The sequence below is a fragment of the Oncorhynchus keta genome, chromosome 12 (assembly GCF_023373465.1).
Source record: "Oncorhynchus keta strain PuntledgeMale-10-30-2019 chromosome 12, Oket_V2, whole genome shotgun sequence".
Lineage (NCBI taxonomy): Eukaryota > Metazoa > Chordata > Actinopteri > Salmoniformes > Salmonidae > Oncorhynchus > Oncorhynchus keta.
Window position 1 is genome coordinate 32984265 of NC_068432.1, and position 25843 is coordinate 33010107.

The 25843-nt window shown below is 43.9% G+C and overlaps 1 protein-coding gene across 2 annotated transcripts in view; it reads left to right on the forward strand.

The window, feature by feature from the left end:
* The window catches only part of LOC118383749 (protocadherin alpha-C2-like), a 36093-nt gene that overhangs the window by 4729 nt on the left and 5521 nt on the right, over positions 1-25843 (forward strand). The window contains exons 1-3 of one of the 2 annotated variants that reach the window (XM_052458029.1): positions 11449-14224; positions 17016-17074; positions 25213-25298. In XM_052458029.1, the coding sequence (XP_052313989.1) occupies positions 11708-14224; positions 17016-17074; positions 25213-25298 (2662 nt within the window). In that variant the 5' untranslated portion in view covers positions 11449-11707. Of the gene's footprint in view, positions 1-11448; positions 14225-17015; positions 17075-25212; positions 25299-25843 lie in introns of those variants that run through there. The other variant, XM_052458030.1, reaches the window with a different exon arrangement.

Here is a 25843-nt window from a genome sequence, read left to right on the forward strand (position 1 = left end):
AACTGATATCTTTCTGACAGATAAGCTCTAAACCATGACAGAACTTGTTCATGTAGACCCATTTGCATTTCCAATCTCTCCAAAAGAATGTGGTGATCATGATATCAAAGCAGCACTAAGGTCTAGGAGCACGAGGACAGATGCAGAGCCTTGGTCCAGTATGCAGCTCGAAAGTTTAAAGGCCAAGACAATTTTCATCAATGTGTCAAGAGATATAGTATTAAAACACTTGTGTGTCTCCCTTAATCCGAGGTCCTGGCAGTGTTGCGCAAACTCAGGACAACTGAGCTTTGGAGAAATATGCATATTTAAAGAGGAGTCTGTAATTTCCTTTCTAATGATCATGATCTTTTCGTCAAAGAAGTTCATGAATGTATCACTGCTGAAGTGAAAGCCATCCTCTCTTGGGGAATGCTGCGTTTTAGTTAGCTTCGCGACAGAATCAAAGTAAATGTTGGATTGTTCTTATTCTCCTCAATTAAGTTGTAAGAATAGGATGATCGAGCAGCAGCGAGGGCTCTTCGATACTGCACGGCATTGTCTTTCCAAACAAGTCGCAAGACTTCCAGTTTGGTGTAGTGCCATTTCCGTTCAAATTTTCTGGAAGCTTGCTTCATGTCCAGGGTATTTTCCGTATACCAGGGAGCTAGTTTCTTATGACAAATGTTTTTTGTTTTTAGGGGTGCGACTGCATCTAGGGTATTATGCAAGGTTACATAACCTTACACGTAAGAGTACAAAAATAATTTAACCACCTAACAGAGCTCTGTTAGGTGGTTAACCAATTTTTGTACTCTTACGTCTTTGGGTAGATGAAGGGAGTCTAGAAGGGCATCAAGGAATCTTTGTGTTGTCCGAGAATGTAAAGCACAGCTTTTGATGATCATTGGTTGGGGTCTGAGCAGATTATTTGTTGCGATTGCAAACATAATAAAATTAAACATGAAAAAACATTAAGATCCACAATATTTATTCCACGGGACAAAACTAGGTCAAGAGAATGACTGTGGCAGTGAATAGGTCCGGAGACATGTTGGACAAAACCCATTGAGTCGATGATGGCTCCGAAAGCCTTTTGGAGTGAGTCTGTGGACTTTTCCATGTGAATATTAGTCACCAAAAATTAGAATATTATCTGCCATGACGACAAGGTCTGATTGGAATTCAGGGAACTCAGTGAGGAACATTGTATATGGCCTAGAAGGACTGTAAACAGTAGCTATAAAAAGTTATTGTGTAGGCTGCATAGATTTCATGACTAGAAGCTCAAAAGACGAAAACGCAATAATTTCTTTTTTTTAATTGAAATTTCCTATTGTAAATGTTAGCAACACCTCCACCTTTGCGGGATGCGCGGGGGATATGGTCACTAGTGTAACTGTCACGTTCTGACCTTAGTTCTTTTGTTATGTATTTGTTTTAGTATGGTCAAGGCGTTAGTTGGGTGGGTTGTCTATGTTCCTTTTTCTATAATTTGGGATTTCTGTGTTTGGCCTGGTATGGTTCTCAATCAGAGGATGCTGTCTATCGTTGTCGCTGATTGAGAACCATACTTAGGTAGCCTGGTTTCACTTTTGAGTTGTGGGTGATTACTTTCCGTGTCAGTGTTTGTTTCCACACGGAACTTTCGGTTTCGGTTTTGTTTTTTCACGTTGTCGTTTATTGTTTTGTTCAGTGTTCTTATTAAAAACCAAGATGAACACTTACCACGCTGCGTATTGGTCCGATCTTTGCTACTCCTCCTCTGAAGAGGAAGCCGTTACATTAACCAGGAGGAGAGGCCTCATTTAAATTCATCAGGCTTAAACCATGTTTCAGTCAGGCCAATCACATCAAGATTATGATCAGTGATTAGTTAATTGACTATAACGACATTGGAAGTGAGGGATCTAACATTAAGTAGCCCTATTTTGAGATGTGAGATATCACAATCTCTTTCGAATAATGACAGAAATGGAGGTCTTTATTCCAGTGAGATTGCGAAGGCGAACACAGCCATGTTTAGTTTTGCCCAGCCTAGATCGAGGCACAGACACGGTCTCAATGGGGATAACTGAGCTGACTACACTGACTATGCAAGTGGCTCCACTAAGATGGCAGGGTGGCTAACAATCTGCTGCCTAGCCTGCACCCTAACTTATCGTGGGGCGAGAGTTAGAGCCCTGTCTATGTTCATAGATAAGATGAGAGCACCCATCCAGCTAGGATGGAGTCCGTCACTCCTCAGCAGGCCAGGCTTGGTCCTGTTTGTGGGTGAGTCCCAGGAAGAGGGCCAATTATCTACAAATGGTATCTTTTGGGAGGGGCTGAAAACAGTTTTCAACCAGCGATTGAGTTGTGAGACTCTGCTTTGGAGCTCATCACTCCCCCTAACTGGGAGGGGGCCAGAGACAATTTCGTGACCTCTGACTGTTTAATCCTAACATCGTTGGTGCCGACGTGGATAACAATATCCCTAAACTCTCTACACTAGTTTTAGCCTTAGCCAGCACCATTTTCAGATTATCCTTAACGTCGGTAGCACTGCCCCCTGGTAAACAGTGTATTATCGCTGGATGATTCTTTTTAAAACTAATACTACGGATAATGGAGTCGCCAATGTCTATGGTGTTCAATTTGTCAGAGCTATTGGTGGGAGGCTTCGGCGTCTCAGACCCCGTAACGGGAGGAGGAGAGACCAAAGAAGACTCGGACTCTGACTCGGACTAGTTGCTTAATGGTGAGAACCGGTTTGAAAGTTTGTCGGCTGAATGAGCGACACCGGTTGAGCATTCCTACAGCATTTCCCTCCAGAAGTCATGAGAAAATTGTCCGGCTGCTGGGACTGTGCGAGGGGATTTATACTACTTTCTGTACTTAATGCTGGCACAAACGCTGTTTCATCCTTTCCTACACTTACATTACCTTTGCCTAACGATAGCTTCTAAAGCTGGGCTTGCAGCACGGCTATCCTCGCCTGGGCTGCCTCGCCATAAGGCGATGGTTCTCCTGTAAATTATGAGTACAGCGACTGCAGTTAAAGTCATAATGTTAATGTTACTGCTTAGCTTCGGCTGGTGGAGGTCCTGTAGAACCATGTCCAGATAAAGCGTCCGGAGTGAAAAAGTTGAATGAAAAAAGTCGAACGAGGGAAAATGTAAAATATAAAATGGCAATTAAAAAGTAAAAACCGTAAAGTTGGCAGGTAGCAAAGAAATGTTAGCAACAAACCGCACAGCAGCACATAAACAAGTCTACAAGTCTAGATCAGCATTCTGCACTCTCCTAATTTACTGTTATTTGTCAAACATAGATCAACACAAACCTCAGCCTTTCCATTCTTACCACAATTATATAGGCTTTAAGATTATATTGAAGGTTATATTGCTTTACTGAACTTTACTGAACTGAACTTTAATCAGGTTGGTTCCAGATGAATGGGAATATCGTCATAAACCAAGTTTCCATCCACAGTTTTTATGCGAGTAAAGTTATACCATATACAAAAAAATATGAAAGCTGTGATGGAAACATGAAGTTTCGGTACAGTTTTATAAATCCCAACAGATAATATGTTCGTTTGACATGGTGGGATCTTTTTCTGTCGGTAAAATGCATTATGCGAGAAATGTGTGCCTTTATGCGCAAATATTGATACCGTATAATAACCATCATATCTAAGTAATTTGGAGTCACGTTATTATATGGCGTGTGGTACTCCCACTACGATTTAGGAAACCATACAGTTTATTAGGCTACAGATGAAATTTCACACGGTGGTGAATGTGAACTGTGATCTTGATGCTCCTTTCCAATAAATATTGAGGGTCTTATTCTGAGGATCAATGATTGACTGCGTTTGACAAATATAAATATTCTAGCTCTTATCCATAATAATCTCATAATATAGACTATACTGCACATCCTACCTGCACTGTAGGCTACCTTAGATCTGTTGGCCAGAGCACACGTGCCAAGACCAGAGTAGGCACATTTGCAATTTATCGCAGCGGTTTTTGTGACGAAACTATCGTCAGAGTTGAAAATGCCATGGAAACATATTAAACATTATATTTTTTATTAGGTACATGAAAACTTCAGCGAAAAAGTACTTTTTGTTTGCACTACATCATCACGCACTGATTTTTATTAGCACAAAGTCCATTTGGGGGGAAAAACACCACTGTTGGGAAAATGCATATTTTCTTTATGTGGATTCTAGTATTCACATTAAAATAAACATTGGATGGAAACCTAGCTATATCCTCACTTTCCCATTGATCTCCAATGAGCTATTGCGTGTGTGAATAAATAGGTTTCCATCCAATTGGCAACAAATTTTCATGCGAATATTCTAAAATCTGCATAAAAACAATATGCACATTTCCCCACCAGAGATGTTTCCATCAAATTGACTTGTTGCCGATAAAAGGCCGTGCCTGATGAAGTAGTGGACATAAAAATATATTTTGCGGTTAAACTCCTAAGTAAGGATTAAAAAAAATACAAGTTAAATGGTTTTGTAAAAAATTTTTTTGAGGTATATAGCGATTGTGCGCACACTGGTATTGGCACGTGAGCCTAAAGGTGTCGACATGCTTACCAGTGAAAACAGTTCGGAAGAGTTCGTGCATACATTATGACGACATTTGGTGAAGTTTTTGTTTGTTTTGGAATTCATTGAGGGATTTTTCGACTGTTCGGAACACAAAAACATTTCTGGAGGCATGTCCTTTCGGCGATGATTGGTCAACAGCAGGGATACTTCATTCAATAAAGTCTTTGTAGTCATTCAACGAGAGACGACTAAATACTGCACCAAACATCTTAGTTCGAAACATTTATTACAGATTTCTTGAGTTATCTCAGACTAATTTGGACTATTTTGGCTACCGTCTCAAAATTGACAAATCAATCAAATTTATTTATAAGGCCCTTCTTACATCAGCTGATGTCACAAAGTGCTGTACAGAAACCCAGCCTAAAACCCCAAACAGCAAGCAATGCAGGTGGAGAAGCACGGTACTATTGCTGTTTTTTTCCCTAGTTTTTCAAGCAAAGGTCAATTAATAAGGCAAGCGAGATCTCTCTTTCGGTTTGCCTAGCTGAGTCTGGCTAGGCGCCAGCCGAACTGAAGCCTGCTGAATCATTTAGCCAACAGCTCACACATATAGTGTGGGTATAGCCTATATGATACGATTATAATGGACAAAAGAGCGAGATAATTTGTATTTGTCAAATGGCAGCCAAGAATCAATCATCATGTCACCAGAATAAGACCCTTGATAGCATCACTTTCACCAGGATGTGAAGTTCATCATCATTTATTTCATCTGTACCCTAACAAACTGCATGGCCACTGTGGATGGGTCTGTGTTTAGAGACAGTCACAGATGTGCGGCCTGTTTAATTCACAAGTCAACCTCCATATAATCATGTTAACCTTTCTTTGCATGCTCTGTGTTTGGTCTGTGTCTGTGTTTGTCACAGCTTGTGTAGCCATCCTGTCATGGCCTCTCAGGGAACATATAGCTGTCATTCTAGAGGGCACTGTGACAATGTATACTGATCCAGTTAATTCAAACTTACATGTAAACTTCCCATTGGCATCAATGCATGATTTCAGCTTATACCATGGCATTGTTGAATACCCCTTTCTGATTGGCATGAAGGGCATTCTACAGAGTGCATTATTTCCCTATAATTGCCTATACTCTATGCCACTGAGCTCAGCTCTGACTGTGTGTTGTGGTTCTCACTGAGGATAGGTAATGATAGCATGTTTCTGTAATGCCATCCCATGGGTCAGTTGTGCATGAGTCCTTAACAGAGGACATGGATGACTCCAGCTGTAAGTGGGTCAGGCCTGTGGTTCTGCCTGGCCCATCTGGCAAAGAGAGATACATGGATTAGAGGGTCTTGGGTCTGCAAGCCGGAGCACTGGAGCAATCCCACTTGCATTATTGTGTGGAAGGCTGCATTGAGAGCGATACTGCAGCCTCGCTCCCCAGAGAGACACGCCTGGGCTAGAGCCCTGCTCCTCTTTCTCTGTCTTTCTCTGTCTCCCTTTCTCTCTCTCTCTCTCCGTCTCTCTTTCTCTCTCTCTGTCTCTCCCTCTCTCTAATTTTTTCTCTCTCTCCCTGTCTCTTTCCCTTTATTTTCTCTCTGTTTTCACAGATTTCATAGTGTCTTCTATCACCATATAGAATCAGGATCTCATTCAAAGTGTTTTACCCTTTTTTTTCTCTAACTCTTTGTAAGTACCTCTAGAGTCTTACACAGAGCCCACTTCTATGTTGGGTGACTGGGATGAGGATTATGATTAAGACATTTTTTCACTTGTTGACCTTACAGAGGAAGTGTGTCTCACACAGAGATAACACCTCTCACAAAGTGGCTGTATATGTCAATATTTCACTTACTTTTTATCCCATCCTAGTTGAAATGGAGAGTGTATGGTACATTCTTATTGTGAGATTTGATTTCCCCAGTCCACTTCCTGAGCTGTTGTCTGATAGATTACATTTCCCTGGGAGTCATGCTGGTGCTCTGGGGCGCCACAGGGACAATTACCCATGCTATATTAACACTATTGTTCAGATAGCGTCCCCGAAAATTGTGAGTTTCTAAACTTTGTCTGTCTTTAGTTAGTAGTGCTGTAGGGCTGTCTCAGGAAGAGAGAAAATCAAGTCCCTGCAGTGCAGCAAAGACAGAGAGGAGAGAGGAGAGGAGAGGAGAGGAGGAGAGGAGAGAGAGGAGAGGAGAGGAGAGGAGAGGAGAGGAGAGGAGAGGAGAGGAGAGGGAATAGAAGAGACAGGATATCCTTTCATGCCTTCTGCTTTTGTTTGTACCTTAAGCGAGCCTGCTCCAAATGCCCAAGGGAATTCAGGAAGAATTTTACAATCATATTAATAGACTGATATATTTGGAAACATCTGTGTTTAATTTATGCTGAGTACTGCATTAAGGAGGGTGTGTAATGTGATATGCAGAGTCACACACACGCATTCTCACACACATGCACACACATTGGCTTGCAGGCTGTGTAGGATGCCTGCCAGTAATATTCCACTCTGTATTTCTCCACTGCACCACTGAAGCCAGATATAGGGCTATGCTGGGGGAAAGGTGTTGCTTCAGATACACACACTGTCACATGCAGGTCTCTCTCTGTCTTTTCCTTTCCCCACCTTCTTGTATTGTGTCCTTCCCTACCCCATTCTCTTCCTATTTCCCTTTTTTCTCTCTCTTTTCGCCATCTCTCTCCTCTCTGTGCCACATCACCTGTGTGTTGCTTGGACAGATGAATCACAAATGTCAACTCTTCTATCTGTCATGCATCTCTTTATGTATTATTCAGCAGGGCCAGTGGGGAGGCAGCAGCATCCCTCTTACAAAAATGGTAATCCATAGCCATCTATCTACCGTTATACAACCATCATTAGTCCACCCTCATCCATTAGTCTGCTCACATCCAAAGGTCATGGGTCAGACCCAAAGGCATAACATCATTACAGATCAGAGAGAGAGAGAGAGAGAGAGAGAGAGAGAGAGAGAGAGAGAGAGAGAGAGAGAGAGAGTGAGAGAGTGAGAGAGTGAGAGAGTGAGAGAGTGAGTGAGTGAGTGAGTGAGTGAGTGAGTGAGTGAGTGAGTGAGTGAGTGAGTGACTGACTGACTGACTGACTGACTGACTGACTGACTGACTGACTGACTGACTGACTGACTGACTGACTGACTGACTGGACACACACAGAGCTACACCTAGATATCCCTTTATCTGTACTATATCACTGCTGTAAGTATGTGATGTGTTTCTAGTCATGTCATTGTCTTCTAAGATGTACAGTATGTTCTTTATTATGCATTTCTATAGCTGCAAGGCCCAGGTCATGATAATCTAGTGTTTCGATCAGTCAGTCTTTTGCATGGCTTGGCTGGTATGTTTCTTTGGAGGGCTGCAGGTGGCAGACCTAGCTAAGCGGAGCTGGGTGCATTGGCTGCTAGCAAGTTCACTGGCGCCCTCTGTCTGTGTAGTGGTGGTGATGGAAGGGGGAAGGATGGGAGTTGTCTCTGGAAGTGTCTTTAGAAGGCTCCAATTTTGGATGTCTTACTCAGCCAAGAGATCTATCCATTAGAACTCCTCAGTGCTTGAAATTGTTTGTAGAGTTCTACCTGTGTGATGGGATGTTCTCTTTACCATGTTATGCATCAGCAGAGACACAGACAAAGATAAACACTGACTCAAGGCATGCTGGTTTATATTACTATGTCATAATACATCCAGTTGACCTTGGAGGTCATGTATATGATGCAGATTTCTGAAATGAAATCTACATTCATCTGCTGCCACATTCTGTGCAAGTCAGGATTTATCTCCTTGTATAATGTTCACTACCAGCTAGTTTTGTATGAGTAAGTTACTGTTCAGGTTATTGTACTAAAACAAACCAATCTCTCAATCCATAGGATAATGAGTACATGTGTAGTTGTTGGTTAAATGTAATATTCATTGTCACATGCTTGACGTAGATATACAGTACCACCTACTCATTCCAGGTTTGTCCTTTATTTTTGACTATTTTATACTTTGTAGAATAATAGTGAAGACATTAAAACTCTGAAATAACACATGGAATCATGTAGTAAACAAAAAAGTGTTAAACAAATCAAAACATTTGTTATACTTGAGATTCTTCAAAGTAGCCACCCCTTGCCTTGATGACAGCTTTTTTGGTTACTTCATGATTCCATGTGTTATTTCATAGTTTTGATGACTTCACTATTATTCTATAATGTAGAAAATAGTACAAATAAAGAAAAACCCTTGAATTGAGTAGGTGTGTCCAAACTTTTGACTGGTTCTGTATAATAGCACATACTTAGGAACTAATATACCTGAATTGCTCCTCTGATAGCTAGATATATTGAGGTGTTCGGATAGACAGGGCAGAATTCAGCAGGCACTGTGAAATGTGCACTATGTTGGAACCTCATACAATACTGCAGTGAGTAATGGACACTAGAGGGCACCCAATGTCAGATCTAGTCTGTGATCACACCCTTCAGCTGCAGGCTGCGGCAGTGTCCAGTCTCGGCTTGAGAACAAGAGAGGGGGAGAGAGAGCTGGATAAATAACTGGAACAAGTGGGAGAATGGAGTTTGATAAAGGGAGAGATAGAGAGAGATCGAGAGAGAGAGTTTGTCTTGAGTGGTCCGTGTAGCTGTCGTGCCTGTAGCTGGTTGTGTGTCCTCAGTTGCTCTTGCTGAGGGTGTTGTTCTGCTGTGGTGGGGGCTGTCTGTCTGCTCTTGCTGAGGGCGCTGTTCTGCTGTGGTGGAGGCTATCTGTCTGGTCTAGTTGAGGGTGCTATTCTTCAGTGATGGGGGCTGTCTGTCTGCTGTTGATGATGGCGCTGTTCTGGTGTGGTGGGGGCCGTCTGTCTGCCGTTGATGAGATGGAGTGCATGTCTGAACTCTGGTGTCTCGACCGCTTTGGGTGTGAGTTCAGATCCCAAAAAGAATGTACCACTTTCTGGAGTTCATAGGTCATCATTATCTTGTGTCAACATGAAGGGGAATGGAGCGAAGCCATAAGCCTTTAATCCACTTAGACAGACCCCAACCCCCCATCTCACTGTCCTGTGTCCTCCCCTGTTCATCTCGCTCTATCTATATGTATCTAGTTGAAATTCAAATAAGCTTTATTGACAGGAGAGGTACCATCCAATGTTGCAAAAAGCCATTTATAGTACACATAACACATAAGACATTGCACAAGTAATCAAAATACCACACAGAATAAAATAATGGACTGGAAATGGATGTTCATTCCCAACTCTATGCTCTCTCTCTCTCTCTGTCTCTCTCTCGTTCTTTCATTCTCACTCGAAGAAGTATTTATATTTTCAATTTGTGTTTGCACAGAATCATTTTGAATTTTCTGAGAGGCACAGTTCTGGGACGCAAAGACAACCCCCTAACTTTTTGTATGTTGTGTTTTGGAATTTGCTATTTTTATAGAACAGGAGAAACATCTCTTTTACTCACACTTCCGAGATCTCTTTCACACACTGTATCTACAGTATCTGTGTACTCTTTATTGTGTTTCTGTCTTTCCATCTTTCTATGTCACTCTCTTCACCTCTCACTATACAGTATCTCCCTTCCTGTCTGTGTCAGATATCTTCCTGGTCTTGTTGATGAAAAGCAGATCCAGGTCATTAGAACAGTGTCACTTAGTGTTCCTGTGACATGTGTTCTGGACCTGTCATTCTTGACTCACTTGGAAGGGTTGTGTTTTATATACACAGTGAGGATGATATATCTCAATCAGAGTCTACAACGGGAAATGGCTCTTATTTACAACGTGGACAACAGATGGGGCAGCTGCCTGACAATCTCCTTAAGAGAGACAATTAGATTGACAAGATTTAAGACATGAGCCAGAAGAGGTACTTTTCCCTGCTGCAGGAGCCAGGTGGAAGGATTGTGTGTAATTGATAGGATTGTGCTGCTGTGTGTGTAATTGATAGGATTGTGTTGTTTTTCAGGCTGTGATAACCAGTCCCTCCAGCTGAAAGACTAAATGTCTTTTTGTTTTCTAATCTCATGTCAACAGATGAAAATCAGGATATAAAACCAGGAGATGACTTATTCATTAAATGATTTAGTTACTGCTACCCTTATTTGTTAGTGTAAAGTTGGGAAATTATGCAAACTGTCTAAGTGGAACCATTCCAGATGTAATTGTCCCTTTGGTTCTTCAGTATCCAACACCATAACATGACATGATTGATAAAGGTTTATTGCTGGTGTGCATCAAAAGAATCTCTAGAATAGATTGGCTACGTTAGATATGTCTAGGTGACCTTTCCACTCAGTATTCCTTTGCGAGTCCAGTTCAGAGTTGTTGTTTCCTATTCTTGTGATGGGGTCAGGCTGTCTTGGTCAGCCAGAGTAGTTAGGATGTGGGGTTACCCATTGCATGAGGCGAGGACTGCGGATATGGGCTGGCTGCTCAGTGCATCAGTGACCTGTAGTCTGCTGCTTACTGCAGGAATAATTCACCCAGATCCCAAGATCCCCTGATTCACTCAGAATCATCTGTCCTCACAATTTTTGAGCACACGGACCCTCCCCCGCTGCTCTGCACAGACACCATCACATTGAGCACTGGAGGTAGAAAGAGAGACACAGGGATAAATTGATGGGGACGCGGGGAGGTTGATAAGAGAGAGAGGGGAGGAGAGAGAGAGGAGAGAGAGAGAGAGAGAGAGAGAGAGAGAGAGAGAGAGAGAGAGAGAGAGAGAGAGAGAGAGAGAGAGAGAGAGAGAGAGAGAGAGAGAGAGAGAGAGAGAGAGAGAGAGAGAGAGAGAGAGAGAGAGAGAGAGAGAGAGAGAGAGAGAGAGAGAGAGAGAGAGAGAGAGAGAGAGAGAGAGAGAGAGAGAGAGAGAGAGAGAGAGAGAGAGAGAGAGAGATGCAGAGATGCAGCACCAGTGGCAGGGAAACACACCCGTCAGCCGCACGCTGAGGGAGAAAAAATAAATCACGGACAAAGACAACATGGATGCGTTGGAGAGGTATCCATTCAAACAGAATGGATGTGCCGTTCCTCCTGCTCTTAACGGGGAACCAATTATCTTATTTTAATGCGGTGGTGGGAGGCGAGGTACTGCAAGCTAAAAAGGCGGAAAGCTGTATTTAATCCGTCTGCGGATCCCATGAGCTTGCAATGGCTGTTACGAGGATATGTAACTGTATAGGAAACAATGTGGCTCTTTCTTTTGTTGTATTTTTCTTATTTTGTGGCCTTTCACTTGGACAACTACGGTACTCCATTCCTGAGGAATTAGAAAATGGAGCGGCGGTGGGGGATCTTGTGCAGGATTTGGGGTTGGATATCCGAAAGCTCTCAAATCGAAAGATAAAGGTAACCTCCACCACTGGAAAACGGTATGTGGATGTCAATCCCAAAAATGGAAAATTAATTGTCACTGAAAGAATCGACAGAGAGACGTTGTGTGATTTAAGCAGCACCTGTCTTATAAATTTAGAGGTGCTTTTTGAAAACCCATCAGAGGTGCACAATGTTGAGGTGGAGATTGTGGATGCTAATGACAATGCGCCGACGTTCCCTAGAGATGAGTATCAATTGGAAATGACAGAATCGGCTTTACCAGGGTCTCGTTTCCCCATTGAGAATGCCCTGGATCCGGACGTGGGATCCAACTCCGTTCGTCTATATCGACTCAGCCCAAACGAACACTTCGCGCTGGATTCCAACAAACCCTCCATCAACAGCAAGCACATTGAGCTCGTGCTCAAAAAGCCCCTTGACCGCGAGCTGGCGCCTTACCACCAATTAATTCTGACTGCTGCTGATGGCGGAACACAAGCAAAAACCGGTTCAGCTAAAATTAATGTGCGAGTCCTGGACACCAATGACAATGTCCCTGTATTTGACAGCTCAGTGTACAAAGTAAAATTGTTAGAAAACTCACCAAAAGACACACTGGTCATCAAATTGAATGCCACAGACCTTGACGAGTGTACCAATGGCGAGGTGTATTATTCTTTCAGCAGCTACACATCTGAGAGAGTCAGACAGATGTTCAGCATGGACAGCAACACGGGAGAGATCAGAGTGAGGAGCAATGTGGACTATGAAGAGACCAACTCTTATGAGATGTATATCCAGGCCATGGATAAAGGCCCTGGTGCTGTGGCAGCCCACTGTAAGGTGGTGGTGGAGGTGGTGGATGTGAATGACAACGTCCCAGAGATAGTCCTGTCTTCTCTCTCCAGCCCAGTGAGGGAGGATGCCCGGGCTGACACCGTGGTGGCCCTGATCAGTGTCACAGATCGGGACTCTGGTGCTAACAAACAGGTTAGCCTAGAAATACCCCTGGGCCTCCCCTTCAAGATCAAGTCCTTTAGAAACTACTACACCCTGGTCACCTCCGCCTTCCTGGACCGTGAAACCACCGCTGCCTACAATGTCACCCTCAGCGCCACTGACGCCGGCACCCCACCCCTCTCCTCCCAAAAGACCATACATGTGGATGTGGCTGACGTGAATGACAACCCGCCACGCTTCGAGCAGACCTCCTACACGGTCTATGTGACGGAGAACAACGCCCCCGGGGCCTCGCTGTGCACTGTGAAGGCCCAGGACTCAGATGTCAATGAGAACGGACGCATCACCTACACTGTCCTCAATGACAACAACCATGGGATCCCTGTCACCTCTTACGTCTCTGTGAAGGCCGAAACGGGAGAGGCCTACGCCCTGCGCGCCTTTGACTATGAGTCACTCAGGGAGTTCCACTTCCAGGTCAAAGCTCAGGATGGGGGCATTCCACCCCTCAGCCGGGTGGCCACTGTCTACATCTATATCATGGACCAGAACGACCACGTGCCTGAGATCGTCAATCCCCCAGGCAACGGTACGCGCTCCACAGAGACAGTCCTGAAGAACGCTGAGGCTGGCGCCCTGGTGACCAAGGTGGTGGCGTACGACGCAGATGCAGGTCCCAATGCCTGGCTGATCTATGTGTTGGATCAGTGCACAGACTTGGAACTGTTCAAGGTGCATGAACACACAGGGGAGATCCGCACCACACGCAGGGTCTTGGAGGACAACTCCACCTCCTTCAGCATGACGGTGCTGGTGAGGGACCACGGCCAGCCGCCTCTCTCCTCCACTGCCACTGTCAATGTGGCTGTCATGGAGGTGCCACCCAAGGTGACCCCTGACCCTAAGAGGGTCATCCGGCCCCACAGCACCCTGCTCTTTTCTAATTTGACCCTATATCTGATCGTCGCTCTGAGCTCCACCACCTTTGTGTTCCTGGTAACTGTGGTGGTGCTGGCCATCGTGCGCTGCCATGCCTACTGCACCCAGCCTGGGTCCTGCTCCCCCTGCTGCGTATCCCAAAAGACCCTCCCTGACGGCGGGAGCAGCAGTATAGTAGGTGGTGGTGGGGGACAACCAAATAACAATGTGGCGCTGCGGAGAGACCTCAAGGTGGAGCCTCACTACATTGAGGTGCGTGGGAATGGCTCTATGACCAAGACCTACTGCTACAAGACCTGTCTGACGGCCACCTCAGGCAGCGACACCTTCATGTTCTACAACACAGGCCGGCCCATTAGCGGCACCTGGGGTTCTGAGCGCTTCTTCACAGGAGGTAGTGGGTTTGTACGGAGACTAAGCATGCCCGACGCTTCACTGCAAGTCTGCCCAGAGGTGCGTCATATTTTTCCTCTTCTTTTAAGCCAAATGACTAACAGGTCATACATGGCATAACAGAAGTATAGCCTCACAATCTGCCACCTCTCCAGATTACATACTAGGCCAGGGGTGTCAAGCATACAGCCTGCTGGTGGTTTGAGTACAGAAATGATTTAAAAACTATATTCTTTTCTCAATATACTTTAAAATGACTAAAACCAAATTGAAAGTGTGTAGAAATGATAATGGACCTACATTTATAAAGTTTCTTGACTGTGTCCAGCTCACTAATAATCACAGAAATGAAAGCTAGAAAGTATCAACAATTTAAAAAAACAAAGTATAGAGGACTGTCTTTTGCAAATTTCGACGGTGAGGAAACATTTAACATTTTCAGAGTGGCTCTCTGGACCATGTTGAAGAACTATTACGGTTCCCAGGGCAGAATGAGTTTGACACCTCTCTACTAGGCTTTATATGTATTGGCTATGTTGGTGCTGGTTGTCTTTAGATGAGTGTTGTAGAACACATTCCATCCTACCACTGTTCTTTGAACTGTCTGTTACATGAAGGGCTGTAGAGGCTCAGTGGTTTTACATGCGAGCTGAAGTCGTTCATTGTCATATTGTTTGCTTTTTGTCATATTCTTTTTATTTGCCAGTACATCTTGAGACTGCGTCAGATATGACATGTTTCTTCGTGTGTGTGTGTGTGTGGTTGTGTGTCTGTGTGTCTCTTAACTCCTCTCTCTAGTTGCACAGTGTAGCTACTTCCTCCACCCAGCTCAGCACTCACACTGTGTCAGTGTAAGATTGGAAGACTTTCTGGAGTCCTGCTGTATTTTTGATGATTCAGGGATTTGTTATTCACTTTGATGTTGTCATCACATATTCAGTCAGTGCAGGTCATTTTGACTCTACCACTGGCTCATTCTCTATCCAAGTGTGTTTGACTTCATCACATCTCACAGTGCATGTGTGTGCCTGTGATTTCTCCAGTTTAAATGTGGCTGCACAGTGTGTGTGTGTGTGTGTGTGTGTGTGTGTGTGTGTGTGTGTGTGTGTCTTTGTGTCTTCTTTTTCTTTAGTCACGACAACGTACGTGTTAAATTGCAGTAACTGAAAGATCCTCTCAAAACTTTACTCCTGTGTTCCTTCCTCTAGAGTCTGCCACATTGACTCCTCACTCAGAGTTCTCTCTAGCAGTCTTTCATGCTGTCTCTCCTCTCTAGAACCTATTCTACTGCAGCACTATGCTGCCGTAGGAAAGTGTTGGCATTCATGGTCGAGCATGGCTTAGGAGCCAAGGCTGAGTACTACAGGAAATGAAAAATAAACAGCCCTGCATATGTTTACCACAACAGGGCTGGAATGTTACGTATTGCAGCAGCACTCATGATAAACATGTTCTCTAACGAGGAACCACAAGTTGAGTTTTCGTTTAACCTCAGTAAAACTCCCAATAGGGGTGCTTCATTACAGACTAGAGCTCAAGGAATTAACGTTCCTGGAGAGTGTGCAAATGGCTGTATTCAGCAGCTATGTCTTTTGAGATCCATGAGCTCTCTGCTTACATTAGCCATCTTTTAAGGTTGATTTGTTGTATTTTTGTCTCTGTTTAATTGGCGGGAACTCATGTTTACTCTAACGAGCAGAGATCTGGGTTGTGTCCTCTAATGGGCTGGCTGTCATACGATCTGATGCTCTGCTGTTTCAGCACTCCACTCTCTGCATTGGATAGATTGATGGTCAAAACATTGTCAGGATGTAGTTCGGAGGCAACATGGGGTTGATTGGAATGTTTTGGGGTTTAGGTTGTGGTCGTGAATGGGTCAAGATGGAGCAACGAGCAGAGGCAGCATCTGGCCAAGATAAGAATGGTGGTGGAAATGAAATTAACCTCCAGCCCCACAAATGAGATTCACTCAGAGAGGTTGTGTCTCAGAGCAGGAGATACTCCCTTCAGAATGAAACTAATTAAATAACATTATGTACCCTCTTTATCTGGGACACCTACTGGAGCCTAAACAGGTATGAGTCTTAAACTACTACAGTACTCACCCCTACCCACATATCTGATGTCTAGGGCTCTGATGATGTCAGTGGTTATGATTTGTGTTTTCAAGATATACATATTGAAATCTCTGAAGCTCCATTATGAACCTTCATGCAATGTGTAAACCTTGTGGAAAACAAAGTACATTAATTGAAAAAACACACATCCACATGGAGCAGCTTTCTGGAGGAAAACATCAATGAACTGGTGTAATGTGTGACTGCCCTAGGAGAGCCGCCCTTTACCTCTTAACCCCAGCCCAACATGAGCAGGGATGGAGGATATGGTTGGCCTGGTGATAGAGGGGCTCGTCCTGATTGGATTAGCTCAAAGCCCAGCTGCAGTGTGACTGATGAGGCAGTAATTTAAAAGGGCTGCCTGGAGCTCTGAGCTCACGGGACTCAAGCAAACTTCATCAGCACGCACGCACGCACGCACGCACGCACGCACGCACGCACGCACACACACACACACACACACACACACACACACACACACACACACACACACACACACACACACACATCCTCTCACAGAAGAACTCTCACACACACAGGTAATCCAAGAATGTATCAGTGTGTCTCTCAAAGTCATTGCTTTGGTAAAGGGCATGTGTGTGTGTATCTGATGGTAGTGGCACACTGTCTTCCAGAACTGCAGTGTTCCAATCAGGATGCAGAGCTGGGATGTGCACCATGATTAATTAATGAGACCATATCTGCCCCCCCCCCTCCCTCTCTCTCTCTCTCAGCCGAAGGCCCCAAATGCTGACTGGCAATACTCCACTTCTCTGAGGACAGGGATGCAGAGGTAAGCACTTTACTCTTGTAAATTCTACCCTCCTTAAAAAGATTCCTAAGCCTCTTACCACTTTTAGCTCTTAGAATTACAGTATATTACAGTATACTGGGAGGCAGCCACTCTGACTACTGCACTCTGCAGAAGCACCTGCCTGCAGACAGCCTAACATGACCACAGACAGGTTTCAGATCAGATGAGCACCAGCCTCCATAACCACTAGTGGCTCCTCAACATGTGTCTGACCCCACTCAGCCCCCTGTTGCCATGTTTGGGCCAGCTGTGCCCTGGCTGTCCTGTCAGCCACCCCAGAAGGGTACACACACAGACAGTGGGGCAGAGCCATGCTGTTCCAGCCAGGCCCCAGTAGCTCTGCTCCTTTGCTCTGCCATATTGTATATAGGTCATCTACATTCCAAGCACCACTCTTCCCAGATACACAGTCTTTCAGAAGGAACCGTGAAGGACAAATGAGCTGATGAACTGACTGAGAGCTTTCTCAGCCTCAGATCATCACACACACACACAAATGCATGCACGCACATACACACACACAAACACTATAAAGGGCTGCAGACCGTTTCGTTATTTACATGAATGTGTTAATCAGTAGCCCCTGGCGGTTGGGGGGTGTCTGCTCTCTTGGGTAAATAAACAAAATCGGTAGGCTAATCTTTTTGAGTGTGAAGTGTGTACTGTATTGTATTATACTGTATTAGATGGACTGTAATTACACACATCGTTCAAACCATGATAAAGCAGAAGAGAACATGGAATTCTAGTGCAGCACATGCGGCCTACAAAGTTACAAGTATAGGCTAGCGAATTTGATAAACATTTTGAAATATACTGTAAAAGGGCCTATTTGTATAAGGCTGGTACTGTATGTATTTATAAATATTTATACAGTACCAGTCAAAAGTTTGGACACACCTACTCGTTCAAGTGTTTTCTTAAAAAAAAAACTATTTTCTACATTGTAGAATAATAGTGAAGTCCTCAGAACTATGAAATAACACATATGGAATCATGTAGTAACGAAAAAAGTGTTAAACAAATCAAAATATTTCTTATATTTTAGATTCTCCAAAGTAGCCACGCTTTGCCTTGATGACACCTTTGCACACTCTTGGCATTCTTCACCTGGAATGCTTTTCCAATAGTCTTGAAGGAGTTCCCACTTACGCTGAGCACTTGTTGGCTGCTTTTCCTTCACTCTGCAGTCCATCTCATCCCAAACCATCTCAATTGGGTTGAGGTTGGCTGACTGTGGAGGCCAGGTCATCTGATGCAGCACTCTCCTTCTTGGTAAAATAGCCCTTACATATGATAGGTCCTTCTGTGGCTCAGTTGGTAGAGCATGGCGCTTGTAACGCCAGGGTAGTGGGTTCGATTCCCGGGACCACCCATACGTAGAATGTATGCACACATGACTGTAAGTCGCTTTGGATAAAAGCGTCAGCTAAATGGCATATATATTATTATTATTATAGTCCCACTAAGCACAAACCAGATGGGAAGGCGTATCGCTGCAGAATGCTATGCTAGCAATGCTGGTTAAGTGTGCCTTAAATTCAAAATAAATCACAGACAGTTTCACCAGCAAAGCACCATCACACCACCTCTTCCATGGTTCACAGTGGGAACCATACACATGGTTAGCAGATGTTATTGCGAGTGTAGCTAAATGCTTATGCTTCTAGATCTAACAATTCCACAACAAAACCTAATATCTAACAAATTCCAAAACAAAACCTAATACACACTATCTAAACTCTGCAACAAAAAAAACATCCTCTCACTGTCAACTGTGTTTATTTTTTAGCTAATTGTGTGTAAATATTTGTATGAACATAACAAGATTCAACAACTGAGACATAAACTGAACAAGCTCCACAGACATGTGACTAACAGAAATTGAATAATATGTCCCTGAACAAAGGGGGGGGTCAAAAAAAGTAACAGTCAGTATCTGGTGTGGCCACCAGCTGCATTAAGTACTGCAGTGCATCTCTTCCTCATGGACTGCACCGGACTTGCCAGTTCTTGCTGTGAGATGTTACTCCAAGTCTTCCACCAAGGCAAGTTCCCGGACATTTCTGCGGGGAATGGCCCTAGCCCTAAACTTCCTATCCAACCCCAGAAGTGCTCAATGGGATTGAGATCTGGGCTCTTCGCTGGCCATGGCAGAACACTGACATTCCTGTCTTGCAGGAAATCACGCACAGAATGAGCAGTATGGCTGGTGGCTTTGTCATGCTGGAGGGTCATGTCAGGATGAGCCTGCAGGAAGAGTACCACATGAAGGAGGAGGATGTGTTCCCTGTAACACACAGCGTTGAGCTTGCCTGCAATGACAACAAACTCAGTCATGATGCTGTGACACACCTCCCCAGACCATGACGTACCCTCCACCTCCAAATCGTTCCCACTCCAGAGTACAGGCCTCGGTGTAACACTCATTCCTTCGACGATAAGCACGAATCCGACCGTCACCCCTGGTGAGACAAAACCGCGACTCGGCAGTCCTGTCTGGTCCAGCGACGGTGGGTTTGTGCCCAAGGGGCCCCAGGGTTGAGGATCAGCAAAGTGGAGAGGTTGTTTCCTACCTTCACCACCTGGGGGCGGCCCGTCAAGAAGTCCATGACCCAGTTGCACAGTGCGGGGTCGAGACCCAGGGTCTCAAGCTTAAGGATTAGTTTGGAGGGTACTATGCTGTTGAATGCTGAGCTGTAGTTAATGTACAGCATTCTTACATAGGTATTCCTGTCCAGATGGAATAGGGCAGCGTGCAGTGTAATGGCGATTGCATTGTATGTGGACCTATTGGGGCGGTAAGCAAATTGGAGTTGGTCTAGGGTAACAGTACATGCAGCCCTGGCGAAGTAGTGTGTTACTGATGGTAGGCTTTGTTACTTTGGTCCCAGCTCTCTGCACGTCATTCACTAGGTCCCGCCCATGTGGTTCTGGGATTTTTGCTCACCGTTCTTGTGATCATTTTGACCCCACGGGGTGAGATCTTGCATGGAGCCCCAGATCGAGGGAGATTATCAGTGGTCTTGTATGTCTTCCATTTCCTAATAATTGCTCCCACAGTTGATTTCTTCAAACCAAGCTGCTTACCTATTGCAAATTCAGTCTTCCCAGCCTGGTGCAGGTCTACAATTTTGTTTCTGGTGTCCTTTGACAGCTCTTTGGTCTTGGCCATAGTGGAGTTTGGAGTGTGACTGTTTGAGATTGTGGACAGGTGTCTTTTATACTGATAACAAGTTCAAACAGGTGCCATTAATACAGGTAATGAGTGGAGGACAGAGGAGCCTCTTAAAGAGGAAGTTACAGGTCTGTGAGAGCCAGAAATCTTGCTTGTTTGTAGATGACCAAATACTTATTTTCCACCATAATTTGCAAATTAATTAATTAAAAATCCTACAATGTGATTTTCTGGATTTTTTTTCTAATTTTGTCTGTCATCGTTGAAGTGTACCTATGATGAAAATTACAGGCCTCTCTCATCTTTTTAAGTGGGAGAACTTGCACAATTGGTGGCTGACTAAGTACTTTTTTCCCCACTGTGTATATATAGGGCTATATACAGTGCCTTGCGAAAGTATTCGGCCCCCTTGAACTTTGCGACCTTTTGCCACATTTCAGGCTTCAAACATAAAGATATACAACTGTATTTTTTTTGTGAAGAATCAACAACAAGTGGGACACAATCATGAAGTGGAACGACATTTATTGGATATTTCAAACTTTTTTAACAAATCAAAAACGGAAAAATTGGGCGTGCAAAATTATTCAGCCCCCTTAATGTAATACTTTGTAGTGCCACCTTTTGCTGCGATTACAGCTGTAAGTCGCTTGGGGTCAGTCAAGAGACTGACATTTTTTCCCATTCCTCCTTGCAAAACAGCTCAAGCTCAGTGAAGTTGGATGGAGAGCATTTGTGAACAGCAGTTTTCAGTTCTTTCCACAGATTCTCGATTGGATTCAGGTCTGGACTTTGACTTGGCCATTCTAACACCTGGATATGTTTATTTTTGAACCATTCCATTGTAGATTTTGCTTTATGTTTTGGATCATTGTCTTGTTTGAAGACAAATCTTCGTCCCAGTCTCAGGTCTTTTGCAGACTCCATCAGGTTTTCTACCAGAATGGTCCTGTATTTGGCTCCATCCATCTTCCCATCAATTTTAACCATCTTCCCTGTCCCTGCTGAAGAAAAGCAGGCCCAAACCATGATGCTGCCACCACCATGTTTGACAGTGGGGATGGTGTGTTCAGGGTGTTGCTTTAACGCCAAACATAACGTTTTGCATTGTTGCCAAAAAGTTCAATTTTGGTTTCATCTGACCAGAGCACCTTCTTCCACATGTTTGGTGTGTCTCCCAGGTGGCTTGTGGCAAACTTTAAACTACACTTTTTATGGATATGGCTTTCTTCTTGCCACTCTTCCATAAAGGCCAGATTTGTGCAATATACGACTGATTGTTGTCCTATGGACAGAGTCTCCCACCTCAGCTGTAGATCTCTGCAGTTCATCCAGAGTGATCATGGGCCTCTTGGCTGCATCTCTGATCAGTCTTCTCCTTGTATGAGCTGAAAGTTTAGAGGGACGGCCAGGTCTTGGTAGATTTGCAGTGGTCTGATACTCCTTCCATTTCAATATTATCGCTTGCACAGTGCTCCTTGGGATGTTTAAAGCTTGGGAAATCTTTTTGTATCCAAATCCGGCTTTAAACTTCTTCACAACAGTATCTCAGACCTGCCTGGTGTGTTCCTTGTTCTTCATGATGCTCTCTGCGCTTTTAACGGACCTCTGAGACTATCACAGTGCAGGTGCATTTATACGGAGACTTGATTACACACAGGTGGATTGTATTTATCATCATTCGTCATTTAGGTCAACATTGGATCATTCAGAGATCCTCACTGAACTTCTGGAGAGAGTTTGCTGCACTGAAAGTAAAGGGGCTGAATAATTTTTCACGCCCAATTTTTCAGTTTTTGATTTGTTAAAAAAGTTTGAAATATCCAATAAATGTCGTTCCACTTCATGATTGTGTCCCACTTGTTGTTGATTCTTCACAAAAATATACAGTTTTATATCTTTATGTTTGAAGCCTGAAATGTGGCAAAAGGTCGCAAAGTTCAAGGGGGCCGAAGGTCTCTCCAGAGATGTTCGATCGGGTTCAAGTCCGGGTTCTGGCTGGGCCACTCAAGGACATTTAGAGACTTGTCCCAAAGCCACTCCTGCATTGTTTTAGCTGTGTGCTTAGGGTTGTTGTCCTTTTGGAAGTTGAACCTTCGCCCCAGTCTGAGGTCCTGAGCGCTCTGGAGCATGTTTTCATCAAGGATCTCTCTGTACTTTGCTCTGTTCATCTTTCCCTCAATCCTGATTAGTCTCCCAGTACCTGCCGCTGAATTACATCCCCACAGCATGATGCTACCACCACCGTGCTTCACTGTAGGGATGGTGCCACATTTCATCCAGACGTGACGCTTGGCATTTAGGCCAAAGAGTTCAATATTGGTTTCAACAGACCAGAGAATCTTGTTTCTCATGGTCTGAGAGTCCTTTAGGTGCCTTTTGGCAAACTCAAAGCAGGCTGTCATGTGTGTTTTATTGAGGAGTGTCTTCTGTCTGGCCACTCTACCATAAAGGCCTGATTGGTAGAGTGCTGTAGAAATGGTTGTCCTTCTGGAAGGTTCACCCTTCTCCACAAAGGAACTCTGGAGCACTGTCAGAGGGACCATCAATGTCTTGGTCACCTCCCCGACCAAGGCCTTTCTACCCCGATTTTTCAGTTTGGCCAGGCAGCCAGCTCTAGGAAGAGTCTTGGTGGTTCCATATTTCTTCCATTTAAGAAATGGAGGCCACTGTGTTCTTGGGGACCTTAAATGCTGCATAATGTTTTTGGTAGCCTAATCCAGGTCTGTGCCTTGACACAATCCTGTCTCTGAGCTCTACAGACAATTCCTTCGCCCTCGTGGCTTGTCTTTTGCTCTGACATGCACTGTCAACTGTGGGATATTATATAGACAGGTGTGTGCCTTTCACAAATCATGTCCAATCAATTGAATGTATCACAGGTGGACTCCAATTAAGTTGTAGAAACATTTCAACGTTGACAAATGGAAACATTTAATTCATATAAATAAGGTATTTCAGTTTTATTTTATTCATTTGCAAAATGTTCAAAAAACCTGTTTTCGCTTTGCCATTATGGGGTATTGGGTGTAGATTGATGAATTTGATCATTTTTAGAATAAGGCTGTAATATAACCAAATGTGGAAAAAGTAAATGGGTCTGAATACTTTCCTAAGGCACTGTATGTAAAATGATAAGGAACTTGGAGTAGATCGTCAGAGCGTTCTATTTTCCTCTGCTTACCAATCCTCTCACTCTCGCTTTACTCCTTCTCTCTCTCATCTCTCTCCTTCTCTCTCTCATCTCTCTCCTTCTCTCTCTCATCTCTCTCCTTCTCTCTCTCATCTCTCTCCTTCTCTCTCCTCTTTCATTCTCCTGCCTCTATGTAACTACCACCTCCCGTCCCTATTTTTATCTCACCTCTTTCTTTCAATCCCATCACACCTGCTCTCTCCATCTGACTCCTTCTCTCCCTTTCTTTCCTGTCCTTCTCTCCTCCTCCTCAAATCAAATCAAATTGCATTTGTCACATGCGCCGAATACAACAGGTAACTTAAGGGGGCTGAATAATTTTGCACACCCAATTTTTCAGTTTTTGATTTGTTAAAAAAGATTGAAATATCCAATAAATGTCGTTCCACTTCATGATTGTGTCCCACTTGTTGTTGATTCTTCACAAAAAAATACAGTTTTATATCTTTATGTTTGAAGCCTGAAATGTGGCAAAAGGTCGCAAAGTTCAAGGGGGCTGAATACTTTCACAAGGCACTGTAAATGATGCCGGGCTTACCTAAACAAGACTGATTAAAAGCATGGTGTCAACCTTGAAGGGATAATTAGAGCATTAGAGGAGGAAGTATGTGGGTGTCTGATTGTATAGTTCTTTTAATATTGAAAGTATATCGTCTGTATCCATTTCCTTTTTGGAGAGTATTTTTAAGGAATGTAGTATTGGCTGGACTATGGGAGTCACTTTCTTGACATGCATTTAAACTTTGAACCCTTAAGCTTACCGACTGGGTTATTTTGACCCCAGAGGGGCATTTTTTATCATATCCCAAAAGTAGTTTATTCAATTCTTCAAAATGTTCATGACTTTGTGTAACCTAAGCGTAAAAAGACGCCTGAGCGGAGGTTCCAGTTCCGTTTTTCGGGGTAATTGGAAGTTCGGTTGAAAATACTGTATCCCTGAAAAACGGATGGTAGCGTTTTCTGGTCACTCCGCATAGCCTAGACTTTGTCAGTCAATTTGTTCTTAACAAATCTAAATCATTGTTTAGTTTTTCTGTATCTATATGGACTTTCAAAATCTCATGTCTGTCCTTTGGGGTCATTTAGACCCTAGCCAAATTCCCTAATTCACCTAATTCCCCCTTTACCAGCACTTCCCAAACTCCGTCCTCGGGACCCCAAGGGGTGCTCATTTAGGTTTTTGCTATAACATTACACAGCTGATTCAAATGATCAAAGCTTGATGATTAGTTGATTATTTGAATCAGCTGTGTAGTGCCAGGGCAAAACCCCCAAAGTGCACCCATTTGGGTCCTGAGGACCGAGTTTGGGGATGTCATCAATCAGAATGTACAGGCCTGAGTTATGACATCAGGCGGCAAAACTGACTAAGGACTGAGTTGGTAGCCTATTGTGATGTCATCAATCAGAATGTACAGGCCTGAGTTATGACATCAGGCGGCAAAACTGACTAAGGACTGAGTTGGTAGCCTATTGTGATGTCATCAATCAGAATGTACAGGCCTGAGTTATGACATCAGGCGGCAAAACTGACTAAGGACTGAGTTGGTAGCCTATTGTGATGCCATCAATCAGAATGTTTGAGGTTTTCTAAACAACCTGGTGGGCCAACACTCACATCTGGCTGGTTTTGATAGGCTATGACCAAAGCTATACTTTACTTTCAGCTCATTAATGTGTTGATACGACAGGGGATAATATTGATGTATCTAATGAGCATACATGAATGTGTGTTTTGTGTTCCAGCTCGGTCCATATGGAGGAGTCGTCAGTGATGCAGGGAGCCCAGGGGATGCTGGTCCAGAACTGGCCCACAGTGTCCAGTGCTGCAGGTGAAATGGCTGGCTGGGTGGGGGTCAAAAGCACAGAGTGTTGATCTGCTGCCCGCTCCTGTAATGGAGGCACTCTGCACACATAGTGATGTGAAATGACAGAAGATAAATAGAAATAAGGAAGTCAGATGGGAAACATGCAGGTGACCTTTTAGAATTTCTGCCAGATGAATGCTAAGCATTAGCGCTGAGACTCCAGAGGGAGCATCCTGGAAAGACTAGAGGAAGGCCAATGACAGACAGCAACACAATCTGCCAAAATAAAAGAGCCAATGAGAAGCTGTTACGAGACAAGCAAATGTGGGCTAATATCTGTCTGTTGGTTAGTTGGGGAAATTGGGACAGACTTTGATAGGTGAAGTGAAGTGTGACACTGCACCATGCCCGACTTAATAGTTGTGATGGGGTGCTGTTGGGAGTGGTACATTTAAATCCATTGCCACTGACAAAAGAAGAGAGAAAACAAGGCATTCATTTGTCCACATACACAGTATCTTAGATAAAATGGAGCGAAAACAATCGCCTTTGAAGACTATTTTAGGAAT